This window comes from Mixophyes fleayi, chromosome 2, assembly GCF_038048845.1.
Source record: "Mixophyes fleayi isolate aMixFle1 chromosome 2, aMixFle1.hap1, whole genome shotgun sequence".
NCBI lineage: Eukaryota > Metazoa > Chordata > Amphibia > Anura > Limnodynastidae > Mixophyes > Mixophyes fleayi.
Window position 1 is genome coordinate 332,519,270 of NC_134403.1, and position 20,983 is coordinate 332,540,252.

General features: G+C 40.1%; 1 protein-coding gene across 6 annotated transcripts in view; it reads left to right on the forward strand.

Moving 5' to 3' along the window:
* Positions 1-20,613, forward strand: part of SPECC1 (sperm antigen with calponin homology and coiled-coil domains 1) — a 286,055-nt gene extending 265,442 nt beyond the window's left edge. For all 6 annotated transcript variants that reach the window (XM_075196912.1, XM_075196915.1, XM_075196914.1 and 3 more), the window contains 3 exons: positions 93-209; positions 13,232-13,291; positions 19,548-20,613. In XM_075196912.1, coding sequence (XP_075053013.1) covers positions 93-209; positions 13,232-13,291; positions 19,548-19,637 — 267 coding nt within the window. In that variant the 3' untranslated portion in view covers positions 19,638-20,613. The remainder of the gene's footprint in view (positions 1-92; positions 210-13,231; positions 13,292-19,547) is intronic.
* The last annotated feature ends 370 nt before the right edge of the window (positions 20,614-20,983 follow it).

Genomic DNA, 20,983 nt, shown 5'->3' on the forward strand with positions numbered 1-20,983 from the left:
AAAGCTGCCCATAGACTGCCCAGGGAGAATGGTTTTTGTAGCCTATTCCGTGGACACGGTGTTTAACATTTTACATGTTTGTGTTTCTACAGAATATCGATATAACAAACTTCAGCAGCAGTTGGAGCGATGGTCTGGCGTTCTGTGCCCTGCTTCACACCTATATGCCGGCTCATATACCATACCACGAGCTCAACAGCCACGACAAGGTACTCTGTATCCTGGGTAACCATCATCATTCTGATATATATATATACAGGGGCGCACGCAGGGGGGGTTTCTGGTTCTCCAGAAACCCCTCCCCTCCGCGAAGAACAGTGACCCTACATTGCAGCACTGTACTATACAGCAGCCGCGGCGCTGTCAAAGAAGCATCCGCGGCGGTGCTGTATTGTAGTGCAGTGCCGCCAAAATGGAGCTACTGCGCATGCGCAGCAGCTCTCTATGGGTTTTTTTTAAAGGGTGGGAAACCACCCCCTTAAAAATCCTGCGTGCACCCCTGATATATATATATAATATGTGTGTGCTTATGTGTAAAATGTTTCATGATCACAAAAAGGGGGTGTGGAGCTATGCACATTATCTATAACTCCCATTATACTACATTGTATATATGGCCAATATATAACATGTATTATACAGACACATTGGCCTACATATTGTAGCAGTCACATGTCTCCCTGCATATGATGTATGAGAGATGTGCCCTGCACATAATATACCAGCCCTGAGCAGTTGTACTTAAACCTACACAACAAGCCCCAGATACAGTATAAATTAATAAGGGCCCTGAGTCCTCCTCTGATAAGAGCTCCCCATCTGTCTGCCGCAGATATACTGGTGTTGGCCCTATGAACCTAAGAACCCACAACACTGCTCCCCTTTCTCATTCATGACATGCAATCAAATGCCAATACCCCGACGGTCCCAATTGATTTGGGGAAGTACAGCCATACACATTGCTGACCATGTCAGTTGTACTACGACCACACAGTACCACCATCGTCTCTGTGCCAAATAGAGGCTAAGTAACAGAATAGGGCAGAACAACTTAAGGCTGTTTCTGCCCGCCAGTTGCCAAATGTTAGGGTATGAACCTAAACCTCCTTCCTCGTTCATCTTATGCCCTTTTAGTAGGAGTAAAGTAAATATATCACTGGACCTTGTCCACACACATTGAGCGGGCACTGCAAAATTACACCGCTATATCTAGATAGTCCGCCCAGCCCACAAGGAGCACGCCTACTCTACCTTTCAGTGGGACGCCTCTGCAAACTACAAGTATTCCTAGGTGGGCAATAGGTGGAATAAACTGAGGAGACGCCCTGTGCAAAAGTATATAGGCCACCTCAAGAGCCCAAACTCCTGTGACTTCTAGATCACCCATTTTTGTTACAACAAACCTTTTTTGTTTTCCTGTCAAAATACTTTTTTGTTTAGCCTAATTTATGGCTTAAATTAATCCTGAGAGTGATGTCAGACTTTCTTCATGCTGAGCTTTAATTTTACATTGGTCAACGTTCGCCTAGCAATGTGTTTCACGACTGAAGTGAAAGGTGCAAAATGTATCCCATCCAAAGTATAGTATTAAGCTCTCCTCCAGCTCAGAACAGAGGTAAAAATCACCACCACTGCTTATTGGAAATGACTGTGGGCTCCACTGCAAAGCATGGACCACCCCTCTCAGAAGGCTTACAGAAACATGTGGTGTCCCTTGGCTGTATCGCCTTTGTTGCCTCATAAGTGCGTCATCGCCACTGTCTGCCATAGAACTAGTCCTGTAGTTACTGTAGATACTGACAGCCCTGCAGTACTTACTGACTTTGTGGTTGCTAAACTCCGGGGACCTACAGTGTGTCAACCACAGGAACTGAAGTCACTCTCCACATCTTGTAATCAGTTTACGGAAACCATAAGTCTGCTGCCTCCTCCCCAGACCCAGATGGAGGAATAATAGAAGTGTTAGGAGCGTGTGTCTGTGTAACAATAGAGTGTGACTCACCAGAAGGCTCTATCAGTCCTGTTAGCCAGAGATTTGCTCCAGATTAAGTAATTTAGGAAGAAACCATGTAACCTAATTAAAGCCATGATCATGTGCTCTGAACCTTAGTTTACACTTATCTGTGTTTTATATATATATATATATATATATATATATATATATATATATATATATATATATATATATATATATATATGTGTGTGTGTATATATATAATATTATATCAGTAATGGAAAGCCTTCAGCCATTGATCTCCGGGTAAAACAAGTCAGTGAAAGGGATTTGTTTATGTAATACTCATTTTCTTGCACAAATAGACACGAAGTTGGAGATTTAGGGGGGAAAATGATTAAAATGTAAAGGAACAGACCTGCTCTTTAGTAATAAACCGAGGAGGACTTTTTATGTTATCCCTGCCCAAACGGCGAGACACCTTTTTATTTTTTAATAAAATGGTGCCTGCAGGCTGGTACCGGTGTGATTAAACGCTTAATGAAAATGAAACACACTATTTGCCCTGGAGGACATGTGCTTTAGAAGTCATACTGCCCATCCTCTGCCTGTGTACTGTGCACGTTGCAGACCTGGATTTCAAATTATTTATAGTGTCCTTTTGTGTTGAAAAGCAGCTAAATAAAACATTCAGAAGAATTTGTTAACTGGAGGAATGTGTCCATCGGTGTTGTGCAATAAGTGCCTTATACATACATATAATATATAAATATATGTGTGCGTCATATATGGTAAGCTTCACTTCTCTGAAATGAAGTGGGAGATGAACTGGTTAGTCTAATAACGCATGATCATTCAGACAAATGCAAAAAGCAACCAGGCGGTCTGGGTTTCTTTGCAAAAGCCTCTTAGAGCTGTTTTAGTGCATGGACAAGAAATAAAGCGCAATTGTTATCCATACAATAAAACAACTCTTAGGGCTAGATTTACTAAGTTGCGGGTTCGAAAAAGTGGGGATGTTGCCTATAGTAAGCAATCAGATTCTAGCTTTCATTTATTTAGTACCTTCTACAAAATGATAGCTAGAATCTGATTGGTTGCTATAGGCAACATCCCCACTTTTTCAAACCCGCAGCTTAGTAAATCTAGCCCTTAGGGTTAGATTTACTAAGCTGCGGGTTTGAAAAAGTGGGGATGTTGCCTATAGCAACCAATCAGATTCTAGCTTTCATTTATTTAGTACCTTCTACAAAATGCTAGCTAGAATCTGATTGGTTGCTATAGGCAACATCCCCACTTTTTCAAACCCGCAGTTTAGTAAATCTAGCCCTTGGAGGCTTTTGCAAAGCAACCTGAAGTCAGTGCCTATTTACCTTTTGCATTTGTTTGTTGTTCTTTAGGTTATGTCAGTCTATAGGCTCATCACCCTCGTTAATAGTAATGAATAGTTTATAGATGGTCAGATGGCATCTGTTAGGTGAACATAGAGGATGCCACACCTTTCAGGTATTTAATGTAATATTTATTTATTAACATATATTTATGTAGCGGGCTCATATTCCATAGTGCTTTAAATATATTTATGTTGTTTATTCTGATACAGTTATATATTTAGCATATAGATGACAGGTCAACTATACGTTAATATATAACCACTAACACATTAAACCTAAACGCCCAGTCCATACAATATAACTAGTCATCTTGTAACATTGACAAATATATATATGCTAAAGTTCCATTACAGAACCTTAGATTTTTTTAAACTATGTGTAAATACACTAGCTTGTTGTCTACCATTTTCATGCTCCATTACAGCCTGTTGTGTTTTCTGGTACACGGACATATATCATATAGAAGAAAATGCTGCATTCACGATCACCGTAAAACAAAAAGACAAAACAAATATATTTCTGTAGAAAGTAGAATAACAATATACAGTAGCTTAATATACCATTGTCACCATCATATTACTAGGGAACTAAGTTAACCCTATCATTGACATGTGTTTATGTGAGAACACACTGTGAATCTCCTACATAATGCTGACTTAAGACAGGCGCAGTTTTTAACCTCAGAAAACACATCTCCGTTTTTGATAAGTGCTGACTAGGTGGACACAAAAAATTTATGGCTAACCTGTTACTGAAGTGCTTTTGGGTTTAATATTTAATGTACAATAAAAATAGAAAGGTTGTTAAGTGCTTTTATTATAAATATTGACAGTATACCTCTGGAACAAATCTATTGGTACACCTTGGAGTAGGAGACGTTGGGCAAAATATTCAGTACTGAGAACACCATCAGAAAATTAACATTTTCACGTATGAATTATGAAGGTAGAATACATTATTCAGTGTCAACCGGACTTTCAACTGCAGCTTGGTTAAAAAGTAAACTGTTACCTTCACACTCCATTACTGACTGCTGTAACTTCTCCCACATGTTTAGGACAGTGTCCTTGGGGATCTGATACAGATCAAAAAGCTGTGACACAGCCATGCAAGTTATTTGACATCACTGGCACTGCCCATGTAAATGATTCAACCAATCCACAATGTGTATTTCTGCAAGTCAGTCAAGCTGTCAGTCACTCTGTGGCTGCTCAATTGGACAAGCACCTCCTTTTTAAATTGGCAGCTTAGAACATGCAACTAACTCTTGAATACATGTATATTAATAGACACAGTAAGCCTTATACACCAAGCATATTGCAATAAACACACAAAAAAACATATCCCCAGGTTCTTTATAATATACTTTAGGGCCCTTAACTTAAGACTGAATGGCCAAGGTCCCATCAACCTTAGTCTTCACCTAATTTTACTGCTCCAGGTACCCTCATTACAATCCGCCTCTACAATTGATTAGATGGTGAAAAACTGCAAATCTATAAATCACAGGAGTGAGGGGAGGCAAATGTGGTTCAACAGATCACTACAAAGTACATATGAAACCACAATAAAATAAATTGCCTTTTATCCTTAGTAGTTGAGATTGGTTTTGACTTCCTCTCAGGTCCATATTTGCTTGTGGAAATTCATATAGATACAGTATGTATTATTATCAGGTTTCTATAACAGAAGGATTCACTTTTATTATGCAGGTTAACCTACTGCCCCATCATGTAACTATTGTTATCCAACTGTAATACATATGAGTGTAATGTACAGAATAATAACAGTACCAGGGGCGGACCCAGATATTTGTCCTACCCCGGGCGATTTTAGGGAGGGGGATTTAGGCCCCGCCCCCTTTCTGTGTTCTAAGGCTGCCGGCTGCTGCACAGTATGTGCAGGTCCGTTCAGCAGTGAAAGTGTGCTGTCCCGCTGCTCTGATTGTGTTTAAAACACAATCAGAGCAGCCGGGCAGCATACTGTCACTGCTGAACGGACCTGCACAGTGTGCAGCTGTCGGCAGCAAGCCCCTGGTAGGGGGGGCGATCGCCCCCCCCCCTGGATCCGCCACTGAACAGTGCTGTAATGGAATTGAATGATCAGTGTAAAAGAGAGAAATAAACTAATCACCCAGTGTGTAATCTGTATGACACCATCAGAGTGTCACGTTTTCCACATTCCTTTATCTTACTGGAATTATTTTTATGAAAGGCACTTACAGGAAACATTGCTGCTTTGCTTAATAGCTCTGGAGGTTCACAGCATTTCTTCATCATGTAACTAACCTTATTGACACGCAGGGGTGGGCTGGTAAACTGTAGCCTGGGGGGGAGATACTCGGCTTAGCAGCCTATTAGGAATATTTTAAAGGAAAAGGAATGCAGGTTGCCCACTATGGGGTCGGGCCCGGAGGGCAGATACCCCCCTGCCCCCAGCCAAGCCAGCCCATGCTGACACTGCAGATGAGACTAGTGTGGAATGGAGAGAATTCAGCTATGGAACGTTAGAGCCTGTTTGTTTTGTCTATCGGGCTTCTATATTTATGACACACACGTAATCCTCCTTGGGGTATTATCTGAAGGGGATTTATCGCTGTAAGAGCCATGATTGGAATGATCTTACAGCAACCAGACCCAAGGAAAATATATCCTGTTGTGTTCTCACATCTTCTATATTAATAGTACTGCTATTATTGGTAAGGTTTAGTTCCTATCTGTACTGCATCCTGCACAGGACTTCCATGATATGACTTATATCATAAGGTCCTATTGTCTTGATTCTGTTATATGTACTGTCTAATGATATAACTGGTGATTTATTATCACAGTATCTATAGTAAACAAGCTGGTTGTCTTCTTGTTCCCTTGGAATTCTCCAATCTATGTGGTTTATTGACACTGGGACCATGATTGTAGTCTTTGGTTTATGTGTACTTAGTGGTATTGTCACATGTCGGCCCCGCAAGCAGGTCCGGCGCACTTACCTGCTCCACGCAGGCATCTTCTTCGACGCTGAGTGCCGCAACTCTGATGGCACCATGCGCAGACCCGATCTCCGTTTTATTACCTCACTGTCTGACCTGATTGGCTCCTGTACCTCCACAGTGTATTTAAGGCACCTGACATAACAGTCAGGTGCCTGTTCTTTGTGTTCACCTCCATTTAGGTGCAAGAAGTGACTCCTGTGCTCCCCAGTACTATGTTATAAATGTATGAAGTATACTTTTTATCTAAGTATTTTAGTTATGTAATATAAATTAGTCCAGATATTAAAGGATTTTTTTATGAGAAACACAGTATATGTGATTTGTCATTGAAGTTTAAGGTAGGTTAATAAGTGCTCATTACAGTTAAATAAAATGACATATTTTAGAAACCTAGAATTTGGCGGCAGATAAGATAAATACAGGCCACCTTGTCCGCCTATTTTTGATCACGTAAAACCACAAACCATATTCAACACTGAGATTTTTTTCATATTTAGTATAGCCTTATGTCTATCCCAACCATGTTTAAAGTCTTCTACCATTTGTAGCCTCTACCATCACTCTTATTCCACCTATATTTACCCTGTCTGTAAAGGGTCTTCCTCAAACTTCCCATAAGTTAATCTCCAATTATAGTGTATGTCCTCTTTTTCTAATATTTCCCTTCCTCTGTAGAGTGTGTTCCTCTTGTACCTTGTTAAAACCCTTGACGTATTTGAAAGCTTCTTTTATAAGTGAAAGTTCCAGCTTAGCTCAAACCGAGGTTCAGCTGTGTGATTATGGAATTTTGACACAGAGAAGGGGATAATGGACAAGGAGGTGTAATGATTAAAGGGATACAGTATTTACTTGGCTGATAGGTTGTCAATCAGGTTCAAGTGTGATGCCCAAGAAGGTGATATCTGGTTTATTGATAGTGTTTGTGTTTCAGCTTGGTTATTATCTTAGTGAGAAGGGGACTGTTACAATAGTCTGTGTATATCAATGTGCCAAGAAATATTTTCTCTCAGGGAATAGTTGTAGAAATACTGACTCTATTATGTAACCAATATGCTTTTAGTGCGGTAAATATCTATTACTCCACCCAATGGATTTAGTATTTACTGAATCTGGAGGAAGTTTGTCTCTTCAAATGTATGTTATTCATTCCTATATAGATGACCTGTGTTTGCCACTGAATTTAGCTATCTGTCGCCAATGTGCTGCTTTGTCATCCGCCATTATTCCCCTCAGCAAATACTCATCAGTTCTTCTCTCCTAAGTTGCTGTTTTCTTCATAAGACCCTGGTCTCCCAGTCACCAGTTACGATGTCTCTCCCTCACCGATCTCCATGCATACTTCCTCACATCTATCCATCCTGTCACTCTCCTCCTGCCTCCTCTCATCTTTTCTGCCCACCATCACTCTCCCCACTGCTCCACCTGTCACTTCCCTCACTGGCCAACTATCACACCCACTCATTAGAACCTTCCCCAAACTGACTGATACAACATTCTAAAGCAGTTTGCGAGCTGTCAATCATTGCAGTCATCATTTGTTATCGGTGATGCATTAGGATACGCCAATGTATACCTCAGTATTGGAAATCCCAACTACATACACATTAGAGCTTGACAAACGATTGAGCAAGCAACAGGGCACCGATATGCAGTCCACTGGAAAGATTTTCTAGAACTCTCCTTGACATCCATTATTTATACCCCAATCAGACCTCTCCTACTGCCTTCATTGTAAAACTATCAAATTACATTCACTTACATTCCCATTACATTTTTCACACCACCACTTCCATACTGCCACTTCTAAATTTCCACTTCGACCACTGTATAAAATAAATATGGAAATATAAATGTAATGGCCATCTTCTTCTTCTATTATATCCCCCTACCTTCTCTGATACAAGCTATGCCTATCAAAGTCCTGTATTCTTTCCTGGTGATGTAAACTTTGTACCAGTTATATATCCTTTCTTTGCATTTATCTTTCTCTGATTTATTTTGAAGATATGGCACCAGAACTGAGCACCGTATTCTAGGTGTGGTCTTGCCATTACATATATAGGGTTATCACCGTCTTTCTCTATCAGCTGCTTATTCCTCTTCCTATGCAACATAGCATCTGTCTGGCCTTCCACATTGCTTTGCTAAACTGTTTGCCTACCTATAAGTCATGTGAAAGTGACTCCTCGATCCCTATCCTCCTCAGTAGTTGTCATGTTTGTGTCGTTAATAATTTTTTCAACCCTTGTATTTTTGTAACCCAAGTGTATGAAGTTGCATTGTTTTGGCATTACCGCCAATATTGCCTCCTCCCTTCCCGATGTGCCTACCATGTTACTTAACTTTGTGTCATTTGCAAAAAGGCATACTTTACCTTCAATACCTATATAAATGGCATCAGTAAACGAGCATTGGTCCAAGTACAGACAGGGGTACTCTATGGGTAACCTCTCCTTCTGTTGTCTATGCTTCAACCAATATTGTATCCTCTCCCAAGAATTAAAATATATATATTTTCAGTCTTCACAGTGTCAAAGGCCTTTGTAAAATCCAGAGAAGCTATACCTACATTTCTAACTTGATATTTTACCTTAGTCACCCAGTCAAAAAAATCAATAACATTTGTTTGACATTATCTTTCCACAGTGGATCCATGTTGTTTGGGATCTTGGAGGCGTCTATTGGACAACATTGGGGGGGGGGGGACTCTAGGCAACAGTAATACCCAGGGCTAGTGCTACTATTAGGTCACCAGTGGCGCCAAGGTTTAGGGGACATCTAAAGCACTGAGTGATCTAACATCACACATTCAGTTGTTTTTAATGTCCCAGTGGTGTCCCCACCCTGAGCACCGGCCGCTGTCATGTAGGAGCAGCAGTCTGATGCTTCTTACATGCGAAGCTGCCAGTTACCGCTTCTCCCTGTCTGTGATAGGCTGGAAGTGTCCCACTGGGCTCTGATGTCACAACCCAACGCCACACTTCCAGTCTGTGGGAACTGCTGATGGGGGGTACAGCACCCGAAGAGGGGGGCCACTGTGCCCGAGGGGGAAGCACCTAAGGTGTCCACAACGTTTCTGCTGACCCTGGTAATACACCTAAGCACGCCAATGTGTACATAACTTTACATTTTGACGTGTAGTTGTCCATCTCAATACAAGTATGCAAATAACTTTAGTTCTGTGCAGAATGACTTATACTGATATGATTTAATAAATATATATAAATTAAAGATTAATCCACTATACATACAGGCTATGGCACATAAAGGGTAAATGTTGCCTATGATTAGGGTTTTTCTTTTAATGAATACAATTCTTATAGCTGATAAATGTTTTCCCTATTTTCTAGTTGTGAAACTGACCACATGCTCTTGGGTGCTGAGTGCTTTATAAATAAAACCTGTTATCCATATAGTCATTTACTTGGTATTTTTAATGAGTCCTAACAATGTGTTAACGAAGCCACTAAAGCCCTAAAGCCATGAAAGTGTAGTAGTAACAACCCCTGGCAGGTGACACCAGCACTGCAGGGGATAGGACACACATATTGGGAAATAGGAGTTCACCCTTTGCAAGTAGCAACATGCCACAAACCCATTGAGCTTTCTTTCACCACCTCGTCCTTCACCAATGTGTTGATTTCACTAGCAGGGGAATGTGACAATCCTCATGACTAATGCAAAGTATTTATATAAAATTTCTGTAAAACAGATTTATTACCATGAATTAAAAGAACAATTAAACTCAAGATTGTATGTTTTAATATATGAAGTATTAAAGTAAAATGCAAATGGTGCTGGGGCCCCTCTTAGTTTGGAAATCGTATCCTCGCCGGCACTCTAATGGTGTCTGACATATTTGGAGAATAGAAATCCAGATACTGCTGTTAGTCTGTATGCCAGGCACTGATTGGACAGAGCTGCAGCTCTGCATAGTTGGCGCCTGTACTAAAAACGAATACAACGTTGATGCAGACGACTTTTCTCCTTGATGTCGTATTGTTGTATAGCACTGGTATGGGAGAGTTCTCCCAGACCGCTAGTTGGGCAGTGAGGGTTTGTTAGCTAAGAGTTCATTTGTTTCAGTATTTTTCCACCTCCCCAACCACCAAAGATATCCCACATTTCGATGATTAAGGGTATTTTAGAGTGATGTCAACGATTCAAGGGATATTATAGTACTATAAAATAATAATATAGAATAATCAGTAAGAATATAACATGACCTGTATTTCCTTTCAAGTTTCTGTGATATCCTTAGGTTGCACGTTTGTGTGAGTTGTCCCACATATGTATTTTTTTGTGAAGTAGACTCTACAAGAAATTCATTTTACTAGGACTTTTGGGACCAAGTTTTAGCTTGAAACATATTAGTATATTAAATTAAGTAAATGCGTGTGACACTTTATTTTACCTTTACTGCCTATTGTACGTTTGTAGTATTCAGATATGCTGGCACGTTACTACCACACATTATGTTCAGCTGTAAGTGTGAGGACCGGATCTATATCTACTTTCTATGGTGACGTTCCTTGTTGTAGCTGTTAGTTTGTTACTAGTGAAAATGGTAGTTGATGGGAACCTGTTGTGTATTTTTTTTTTTTCAGCAATATGTGGTAATTATTTATCACAAACACTATAATAAATATATGACTAAAACCACAAAACATGCTTGTTCTCTCCACGTCTGACCTGGACCACACAGGCGCCAGGATGTTTTATGCACGTTCTGTCACTTAGCTAAGGAAGCAGCATAAATAATGAGCCAGCAATGCACATGTATATAAAAGACATTGGGGTCACCGTGGTTTAGAACCTTCTCTGCAATTACTGCTAGGTTACAATTTGCATCGAGCTCTCGTGCTCAATAAACACAAAGCAGTGTTACTGGGAGACCAAGCTTCTCCAGCTGGAATAATGATGGATTCCTGGAAGCCCTGGTTTTCTTGTTCACAGATCGCCTGATTCCCACGTTACAGACCTGTGAAAGTGTTGACTCAGAGCTGTCAAAGAACATAAAATCAGAAACAGAAAACACTGCCACACAATCAATTTATGTGATTGGATTTACTTGGAGTCCTTTGCAATATGTCATTACACAGATTGGAGTGACATGGAGATTGGAAAAAGATGGATCTTTTATTTTTATTTTGTTATCACTTTTGCTAAATGCATTTCAGCATCCTGGCCTTTCCCCCCTGCTAACGATCACGTTCACTCAGCAAAGTCCATTTATTCATTAAAACATTTCAGAATACAATGAGAGACAAACATTTGCACAATTGTAATTTTAAATAGAAACGATGACTCAGAGATGAGGCATTTGCTGTATTCTATTGTGTTTCTACTGATTATCACCCTATGATAGCAGCACTCTAAACATAGCAACGTTTCTATTGTGTTTTACCAGCCTCTTACTACTGTGTTTGAAATCCTCTTCTACTGTTTTATAACAAATTTATATAGTTATTATGCATTTATATTAGGACACATGATGCATGTTATTAGGACACATGATGCGTGCAGAGACATTGGGGCTCATGTATAGTGGGACATATGCCATTTTGCGCAGCGTATCTTCGGTAAACTCACTCTGCTCATGCCCAGGAAGTGGATGCACACATGCAATACTGTGCAAAAGTTTTAGGCAGGTATGAAGAAAACGCTGCAAAGTAAGAATGCTTTAAAAAATAGAATTGTTAATAGTTTACTGTTATCAATTGACAAAATGCAAAGTGAATGAACAGAAGAGAAATATAAATCAAATCAATATTTGTGTGACCACCCTTTGTCTTCAAAACAGCATCAATTCTTCTAGTTACAATGGCACACAGTTTTTGGAACAACCTCCCTGCCGAGTGCCTTCAAACATCTTTGAGAACTGACCACAGATCTTCTGTGGATGTAGGCTTGCTCAAATCCTTCTGTCTCTTCATGTAATCCCAGACAGACTAGATCAGTGTTGGCTAACCTGTGACACTCCAAGTGTTGTGAAACTATAAGTCCCAGCATGCTTTGCCAATATATAGTTGCATATTGCTGGACGGGTATGCTGGGACTTGTAGTTTCACAACTCGTGGAGTGTCACAGGTTAGCCAACACGACTAGATGATGTTGAGATCAGGGCTCTGTGGGGACCATGTCATCGGTTCCAGGACTCCTTGTTCTTCTTTACGATGAAGATAGTTTTTACTGACATTGGCTGTATATTTCGGATCGTTACCCTGCTGCAGAATAAATTTGGAGCCAATCAGATGCCTCCATGATGGTATTACATGATGGATAAGTACCTGCCTGTATTTCTCAGCATTGAAGACACCATTAATCCTGACCAAATCAACAACTCCACTTGCTGAAATGAAGCTCCAAACTTGCAAGGAACCTCCCCCATGCTTCACTGTTGCCTGCAGACACTCAGTATTGTACCGCAATCCAGCGGTACAACAATGAGTGTCTGCAGGCAATAGCTGTCATCTACATTTTGTGGATTGAACCAATGTTTCTAAAAATGCAGACTATCAATTCACATGGTCATCACTAGGGCACGTGGAGTGTATACATAATAAAGAGTGACATTTTGTAATCTAAGTCATTAGTCATAACAATGTAGACTGTATTGTACTATATGTATATATATGTATGTGTTTAATGTAGCAAATTGAAATAATCTTGAATAATGGTTACAATCACTGTGTTCTGTGTTTTCACTTGTGGGTGGAATTATCCTTTAAGCATTAGCATAAGGTGAACTTTGCTTTTTGATTTTACTGCAATATTCGGGTATTTGTCTTATATCTTTTTTGCCATTACAATTTACAGATTTGCTCATAGCTGTTGATTGATGCTTCAAAACGATGTCCTCTCTCTTGAATATCTTTATATTTTGTTTTGCAGAAGAGAAATCTAATGTTGGCATTTCAAGCAGCTGAAAGTATAGGAATTAAAGCCAGTCTGGTGAGTACAGAAACTTTTACTTCCTGTACACATAGTGTCTTCTCAACCTGCTGCTCTATACATTGTAAATGCATAGACCCCGCATTAGTGATCATGGGAAGAATGTTTGGTAAAGAGCAAGTAAGAAAATGTAAAAAAAAAAATTGGGGATAAGTAAATGAAATGGACATTTCTGGGCTTGTGACTAGTTGGCCTAGCTGGGAGTCTTCCATTAAACCATAAATAAGTATTAGGATATATTCTGAGGCTTTCAGGTAGCTGCATTCCAGGAACTGATTGCTGCCTGAGCATTTGATGATAATATATGAGAGAACCTGAACCTTGTGATCATCTTCAGTCTGCACACTATAGTCTGTGTCATCTAATGTAGAGGATCCTAAAAAGACACTTTATTCTGATCATCGAGATTACTGATGAGAATTATCAATAAGAGAAAATCCATTTCAATTTAATAACTAACTATATCTGCCTTTCCGGAAATTGTTTATTGCATTCTTGTTCATCAACCGTGGAACCTTATGAAACATCACACTCCGGTATACATCTAAGGTCCTTCATATCTCTCAATAACATGTACTATTATTCATATCAGGATCAAAATATTCATTATAGATCTCTACTGTTTAAAACTGTGGGACTTGTCTTGTTCTAAAAGTGACTGCCAGGTTATATCTAGAGGTCTCCAACACTTTTCTGTGACTAGATTTTATGCTTTTCCATCTAAGCAGCTGTGTACAGATTTCATCAGTTTATATGTAAGGCGCTTGTGTTAATACATACCATTTATTTGTGCTTTATATATGTGTGTATATGTATGTATATATGTGTGTGTGTATGTATATATATATATATATATATATATATATTGATGTTTTTGTTACAGTGCTTATGTATTACAATAAATAACTTATATGCTTTTATTGAAATAGGGACTTAGGGCTAGATTTACTAAGCTGCGGGTTTGAAAAAGTGGGGATGTTGCCTATAGCAACCAATCAGATTCTAGCTGTCATTTTGTAGAAAGTACTAAATAAATGAAATGAAAGCTAGAACCTGATTGGTTGCTATAGGCAACATCCCCACTTTTTCAAACCCGCAGCTTAGTAAATCTAGCCCTTAGTCTTTATTAATTTTCTGTGGATGTGAGACATAGGCGCTGTTTTGTTTTTTTGTTGTATTGCTAATTAGAGGTCTAGAAAACTTTTTTTTTTACAACTGCAGTTTCTTTAACATCCACCGAAGTAGCAGTTAGTGCTAGGAGTGCCTGGTGACTTGTGTGTTTCTGGGATTATTATGGGATACCATAAAAATATATGTAACTTCCTGAGGTATCTACCATCTACATAACATGTCACTTATCCCTGAACTACAGCCTGGTAATTGAACAGCTATTGCCTGTATATTTACAATATTAAGAGATTCTTAATTGTGTGAAAAACTTTCTGTAGGGGGACATTTTTAAAAGCAAAAACAAACTTCTAAGGGTAACTGTATAGAAAAGTGGTGTTGCCCACGGGAGCATTCTGCCCTACTCTGTAGCCCGAGATGGCAATTGTAGCCCCAGCTCCCCTTTACTTCAGTTACGGAGAACTTACTGCAGGAGAAAACATGGAGACAGACACGGTAAGAAAAGAAGTGGCAAAAGCAGAAAAATAGTTCTCCCTGTACTGCTCCTGCTCCTCTCATGGTCTCAGTTTCCACTGTCCAGGGATTGTAGGTAAAGCGCAGGAGGCCTGTTTCATCTGTTGCTCCAACAACCTGACCAGATGACTGCGGGGGGTGGGGAGAGGGGTGCTTAGAGGCCCAAAGGCAAGGTGAGAAGCCCAACACTGCCACCCAATGATAGCATGCCTGAGACAGCATTCTTGTCTTATCGTGCCCATAGCAACCTACCAGAGTCTGTCGTTTCTGGAGTAGCAATAATTTATAAAATTAAGGCAAATGTTTGAGGTAAAATGCATGTGCTTTATACAGGATCTGACATTGTTTTATGGTGTCCAGACAAATTTATCTTTGAAAGTGTAATTATTTTTCTCACAGCAAGACAGTAAATGCTTCTCCACCACACAGGTATTACCCTTAAATGGCTCCATCTAGAATCCATCATCATCTGGGAGTTTTGTGAAAAGAGTGAACTTAGTTTTTTCTCTGTAAAGTGAGTTAAATATCTATGATGTGTGTGCCTGAAACACATTGTAACGTGTGCTCAGTTACTCCCCCTGTGTACAGCACATGCAGAGCACAGGTGCACATGTTGGCTTTTAGGGGGCTTTTTTCACGGTTGAATTTCTCTCTCTATTATGTTGTTGCAGTGACAGAAAACCAGAGACATGTATATAATAACTCTAGCTTAAAAACAAGACACCCCCCTCCCCCCAAATATTCATCTAACCTTCAGATGGTGTGCGTATTTTCACTTATCATCATCATTTATTTATATAGCGCCACTAATTCCACAGCACTGTACAGAGAACTCACTTACATCAGCCCCTGCCCCATTGGGCTTACAGTCAACATTTCCTAACACACACACACACACAAGGGTCAATTTGATAGCAGACAATTAACCTACTCGTATGTTGGTTTATTTTTGGAGTGTGGGGGGAAACCGGAGCACCCGGGGGAAACTTACGCAAACACGGAGAGAACATACAAACTCCACACAGATAAGGCCATGGTGGGGAATTGAACTCATGAACCCAGTGCTGTAAGGCAGAAGTGCTAACCACTACGCCACCGTGCTGCCCACTTATACTCAGTAGTTAATGAAAACAATGTATTTAATAAACGAAAGAGAAACCACTCTATTCTAACACATCAACAGGCATTTTACTATAATTAGAAATGTTACTATACACAACAGTTATATTATAACACACCACTGAGAATTCAGGTGACCAGACTTTCCACCAGCTGTTGGAAGTTAGGTGGTTTCCATCCGTCAGCCTTTTGTTTTCAATGTGCTTCATCATAGAGAATGTCTGTTCACGTATATATATAGGTGGAACCTAAAATAGATTATAACTTAAGAGGGCCTAGAAATTTGAGGGTTATTTTTTGGGTGTTTAAATACACATGAATGTGACCTTTCTCATGATGTATGTTATGTATGCCAAGTCTATACACTATTCCCAAAACCAAAATGGGATGGATTAGTGAGCAATGGTAGGAAGGGTTTCTGGTCACTTAGTGAAGGTTTTCGATTTAGTACAGTCAGCATGTCAGTGATCTGATGCACTGTGCCCAGTCTGACAGATATTGGAGCTTTTAGTCAGGCTGTCCTTGAGATGTGGGAAATTGATTAAAATTCTAGATCTTAGCTGACTAAATCATGAACTCTTTCAACATTTGTAACAGGTGGGTAGAGATTATTTTAGTTTTTTTTTTCCCCCATAGGGAACAGATTAGTTTCTGCAGGTGACTTGTTAAATCTGTGAGTATGGCTAGGTTTAAAAGCCAGGGTTCTTTACAGGTGCAGCCTGTTGGTGAGAACTTGAGTTCAGTCAGCCATAAATGTTTCCTGAGCAGCTAACATACATCAGTGTGCAAAAGTAGATTTCTATATTCAGCATTCACTTCATCCAGAAGTTCTCTGAACTAGCAGAGATGTAGTGGGCAAAATCAACAATCTGCAGCCTAATCCATAAGTGTTTAACCTACCCTGATTGTCTAGGTTTTGCGCAAAGGGGTGTGGTACGGCTTATCAGTGCTGACTACACCGATAACACCTACCCTGACATCTTCAGTCCGGACGGCCGTTTCCCGACAAGGATCCATGACTACTGTACTGTGAAGTGACTTCAGCCAATCGCGATGAAGGAAGACGCCGGCGGGACTCGAGAGTGAGATAGGTAACGCTGTTAATGCTGCTCTTGAGGGGGTAATGTAAGTATGCGGCTATGTACAATGTACTTTAGAAAGGGTTGTACAGTGTACATAGCCGCATATTTGCAGTATCCCCTTAAGAGCAGTGTTAACAGCGTTGCCTATCTCGCCAGCGTCTACTTTCATCGTGATTGGCTGAAGTCGCTTCACAGTACAGTTGTCATGGATCCTTGTTGGGAAGCAGCCGTCCGGGCTGAAGATGTCGGGGTAAGTGTTGTCGGTGTAGTCAGTATTCATATACTGACTACCACCGGCACAAAGAGCCTCCTGTTGAATAATGCATCCCCAGCAAGTGCTTTCTGAGCTTAGATCATAGATGTAAATTCCTGGACATACATTTGTTGACACAGGCACAATTTTCCCTCATGTGCCTAAAAAAAAATATTGAATGTCCAATACTCCCATGTATTTTACATACAGGAAGTTTTCATTTAAGTTACTGTCCAAGCAGCAGATCCATGTTGTCTTAGACTCATCCAGTGCTATGTTAAATGCTTCTGCCGCTATAACAATGTTAAAAAACGCTGATTGCCTGTACATCTGCAATATCTTTAAATCTCTGACAAACTGTACATATCAGGGGCGCACGCAGGATTTTTAAGGGTGGAATATAAAGAGAGAGCTGCTGCGCATGCAGCTGTGCATGCGCAGCAGCTCCATTTTGGCGGCACTGTATTGTACAGCAGTCGCGGCTCTGTCAAAGAAGCGTCCGCGGTTGTGCTGTATTGTACCCCCCTGCGTGGGCCCCTGCATATGCTGAGTTGCAGATTTCTAATACGTCTCAGAATGTCCTCATTCTCAATTCCTGAAACAAAATTACTGAAGACTCCATGAAGGACTTATTAGAAGTTCACCACCTGAAAAGGGCTTTGCATTTTTGCTAGCAAATTAGCAATATGATAGATTGCCAATGTCACTTATAGACATTGCAGTCTAAAGGAAATGTTTTTGTACAGCCGGTCTAGTCTGAAGCAGGTTTACTTGGTGAGCCCGTGAGGAGGTCCTGAAGGACACTTGTGTTTATAGGATGAGTGGCGAGTGTCATATTATCTCTGAACATTAAACCGTTGATAAGACAGAGTGGCTTCTCTTCGTTATCAGTTATAATAAAGTTAATTTCCCAGCTCTCTAGCACTGTCCTATCTTCCACTACAAGCTCTCATTTGGAATTTCCAAGTGGAGTTGAAGTTGAGGTGCTTGTTTCTCCACTAGTCTCCAGTTCCTGTTACAAAACAGTTTTCTTCAGTGTAGGTAAATATGTTTTGCTTTTTCTGAGCAATAACCATGCATGGGCAAACAGTGCAGAGCAGTACGGAGGTATCAGGAGGGATTGGCACATATCTCAAGCCAAGTGATTTACAATTACCGACACCAGGAATGCATGCTTATCTGACAGTTATATATTACAAAAGGTCTCATGTTTACTTTTATAAAGGTGCAGTACATTTTTATGGAGAACAGAAAACTTTAACATAGCCCTTTAAATAAATATATGTGTATATATGTAGTGATCTATAGCTTGGAACCACAGGTGCACTCATCTGTGTATTGAGAACATGGGGAAGGATGACTGACCATAGTGCCTTCCTCCACTGCTCAGTAGTGCATTGCCTGTACTCTTGGTACCAAACATGCATTGCCCGGGGTAATAAGCAGTTTATGCACTGTAGCCTGACTATTATATCCTGACTTCAACAAGGTTGAAATTTCCAGTCAATTGATCTCCAGTTGCCTAAAACTTCAAATTTATGTACAACAATCATGATCCTGGTGTATGCGCTTCTGCCCACTGTTCCCCTTTGCCGATTATGGGTTTTTTTCCACTGACTTTCATGCTGACATCACCTTTGCTTGGGAAACGTTAGCAAGTTGAGCTGTCTTGGTCACTGAACGTCCTGTCAAATGCACCTCAACAATCACCCCAGCCATGCTAGCCATAACTATAGGCTACCATGACAGTCCAACATTGTTATATGTGATCCTGACCATGTTGGGATGGTATTTACTTTTTAATGTATAAGCCACACCTGTGGGGAAGCTCTTGCTTTCAATATGCTTAGTATTCCTCATTTACACAGGTGTTTCTATTTTTTGCCATCACCTATATCTTTAACAAAAGTTCTGTTATTTAGACCAGCACAATAGCGCTCTAAGTAAAACATCCCTTTTGGCAAATGCCAGAATTGTCAGATTGCCAGATTGGACATGTTGATTGTTATGAGTAGCACCACCTATGCTTCACAGTAGCTGGTCATACGGTTTTGTTTTTCTGCCTAAATATTTGTATTTATTGCATTACTATAGAGGCCTCTAATTCACATGGTTTTTCTTTCTTGTGTTTTCAACCTCTGGATGTTTCTTCCCCTTCCAGGAACTCAATGAATTGATGTTCACAGATCGCCCAGACTGGCAGAGTGTGATGCACTATGTGTCGCAGATCTACAAGTATTTTGAGACATAAAGAAGAGCTGTGAAAGAAGAGACGACTACAGAGGAAGCACACATTCACTTTATTGATCAGGTCTATTTCAGTAGGGGCAGTTTCTCACTACAACATCTATCTGTGTGGAAGAAACCTGCCTGTGTATAGTCTCCTCGGATGCCGGTGCTGACTGCATGACATACAGCATCCCACTCTGTCACTTCTAACTGCCTGTGATTTACAATGCTGCTGCCCATATCACCCTCCCAATCATCAGAATCTGGCATGTTTACACTAACACAGACCTGGAGAGTCCTGCAGGAGGTGCCACCATTCATCCCCAGAACCACAAATAAGAAACCATACATTTCCTTGGTTCTTCATTAAAGACTTTTCACGTCAAGGCTTTGGAGATGCATCGATTACAGTCACAATGGACGTTCTTTTTCTGTGGGTCTCAGAAATGTTTTTGTTTAATGCAGTACCCTTCAAGGAACTGTACACTTTGGGCATTTTGACACTTCTAGTCAGATTGCTAATTTTTATAACACAGTGTACACAAATAGTGGAAGTCGCTGCGTGTATGTAGGAGAACAGACTCACAAAGCTTATGACAAAGACCAGATTCTCCCAGAGAGCGAACTGATCTGACCGTAGTGAGAGAACTGTTTTGCATGACGTTACACCAGACTATGTCGTACAGATAAGCTCTGAGTCTGTTTTGTGTAACATATGCAATGTCCATAAAGAACAGAGCTCTGATACCCACTTAGCATTGTCCATAAAGACAGGAGACTGTCGGCATCAGCCTGCGGTAACATGTTCCTTGTCTGCATTTTGGCATCTTGCATTGTTTCCAATGATTGGTAGATGATTATTGTAACAGAGAGGGGTGGTTATCCTTTTGAAATAAAATACACTAATATTACGTTTTCAAACAGCTCATTATTGTTAAATATTTGGATAATAATTATTATGTTAAGAAGAATAAACTTTGTTCTAACCTTGTTCTTCACATGTGCTGGAATTACCTTTATCTACACCGCGGGCCAGGTACAAACAAGGTATAGTAATTGTGCTATAAAACTTTCTGATTATAATAACAGGAAGCAGAACATCATTATGAGAGGTGAAGGTAACAATGTTCAAAACAGGAACATTAGTGTTTGTGATTTCAGTGGGTAATTCACATTTACACCTTACATGTGAGTTTGGCTAAATTTCTGCATTCGAAAAGTAAGAACACGTTGTGAAAATGGTAAACCAAGAACAGGATATGGTTTGTATTCTCATACATATATATTCTCAGAAGCACCTGCACCTCTTACTGCCACAAACTGAAACATTTTATGTAGTAGTATAAAGACCTTGAAAATCACCTCCAA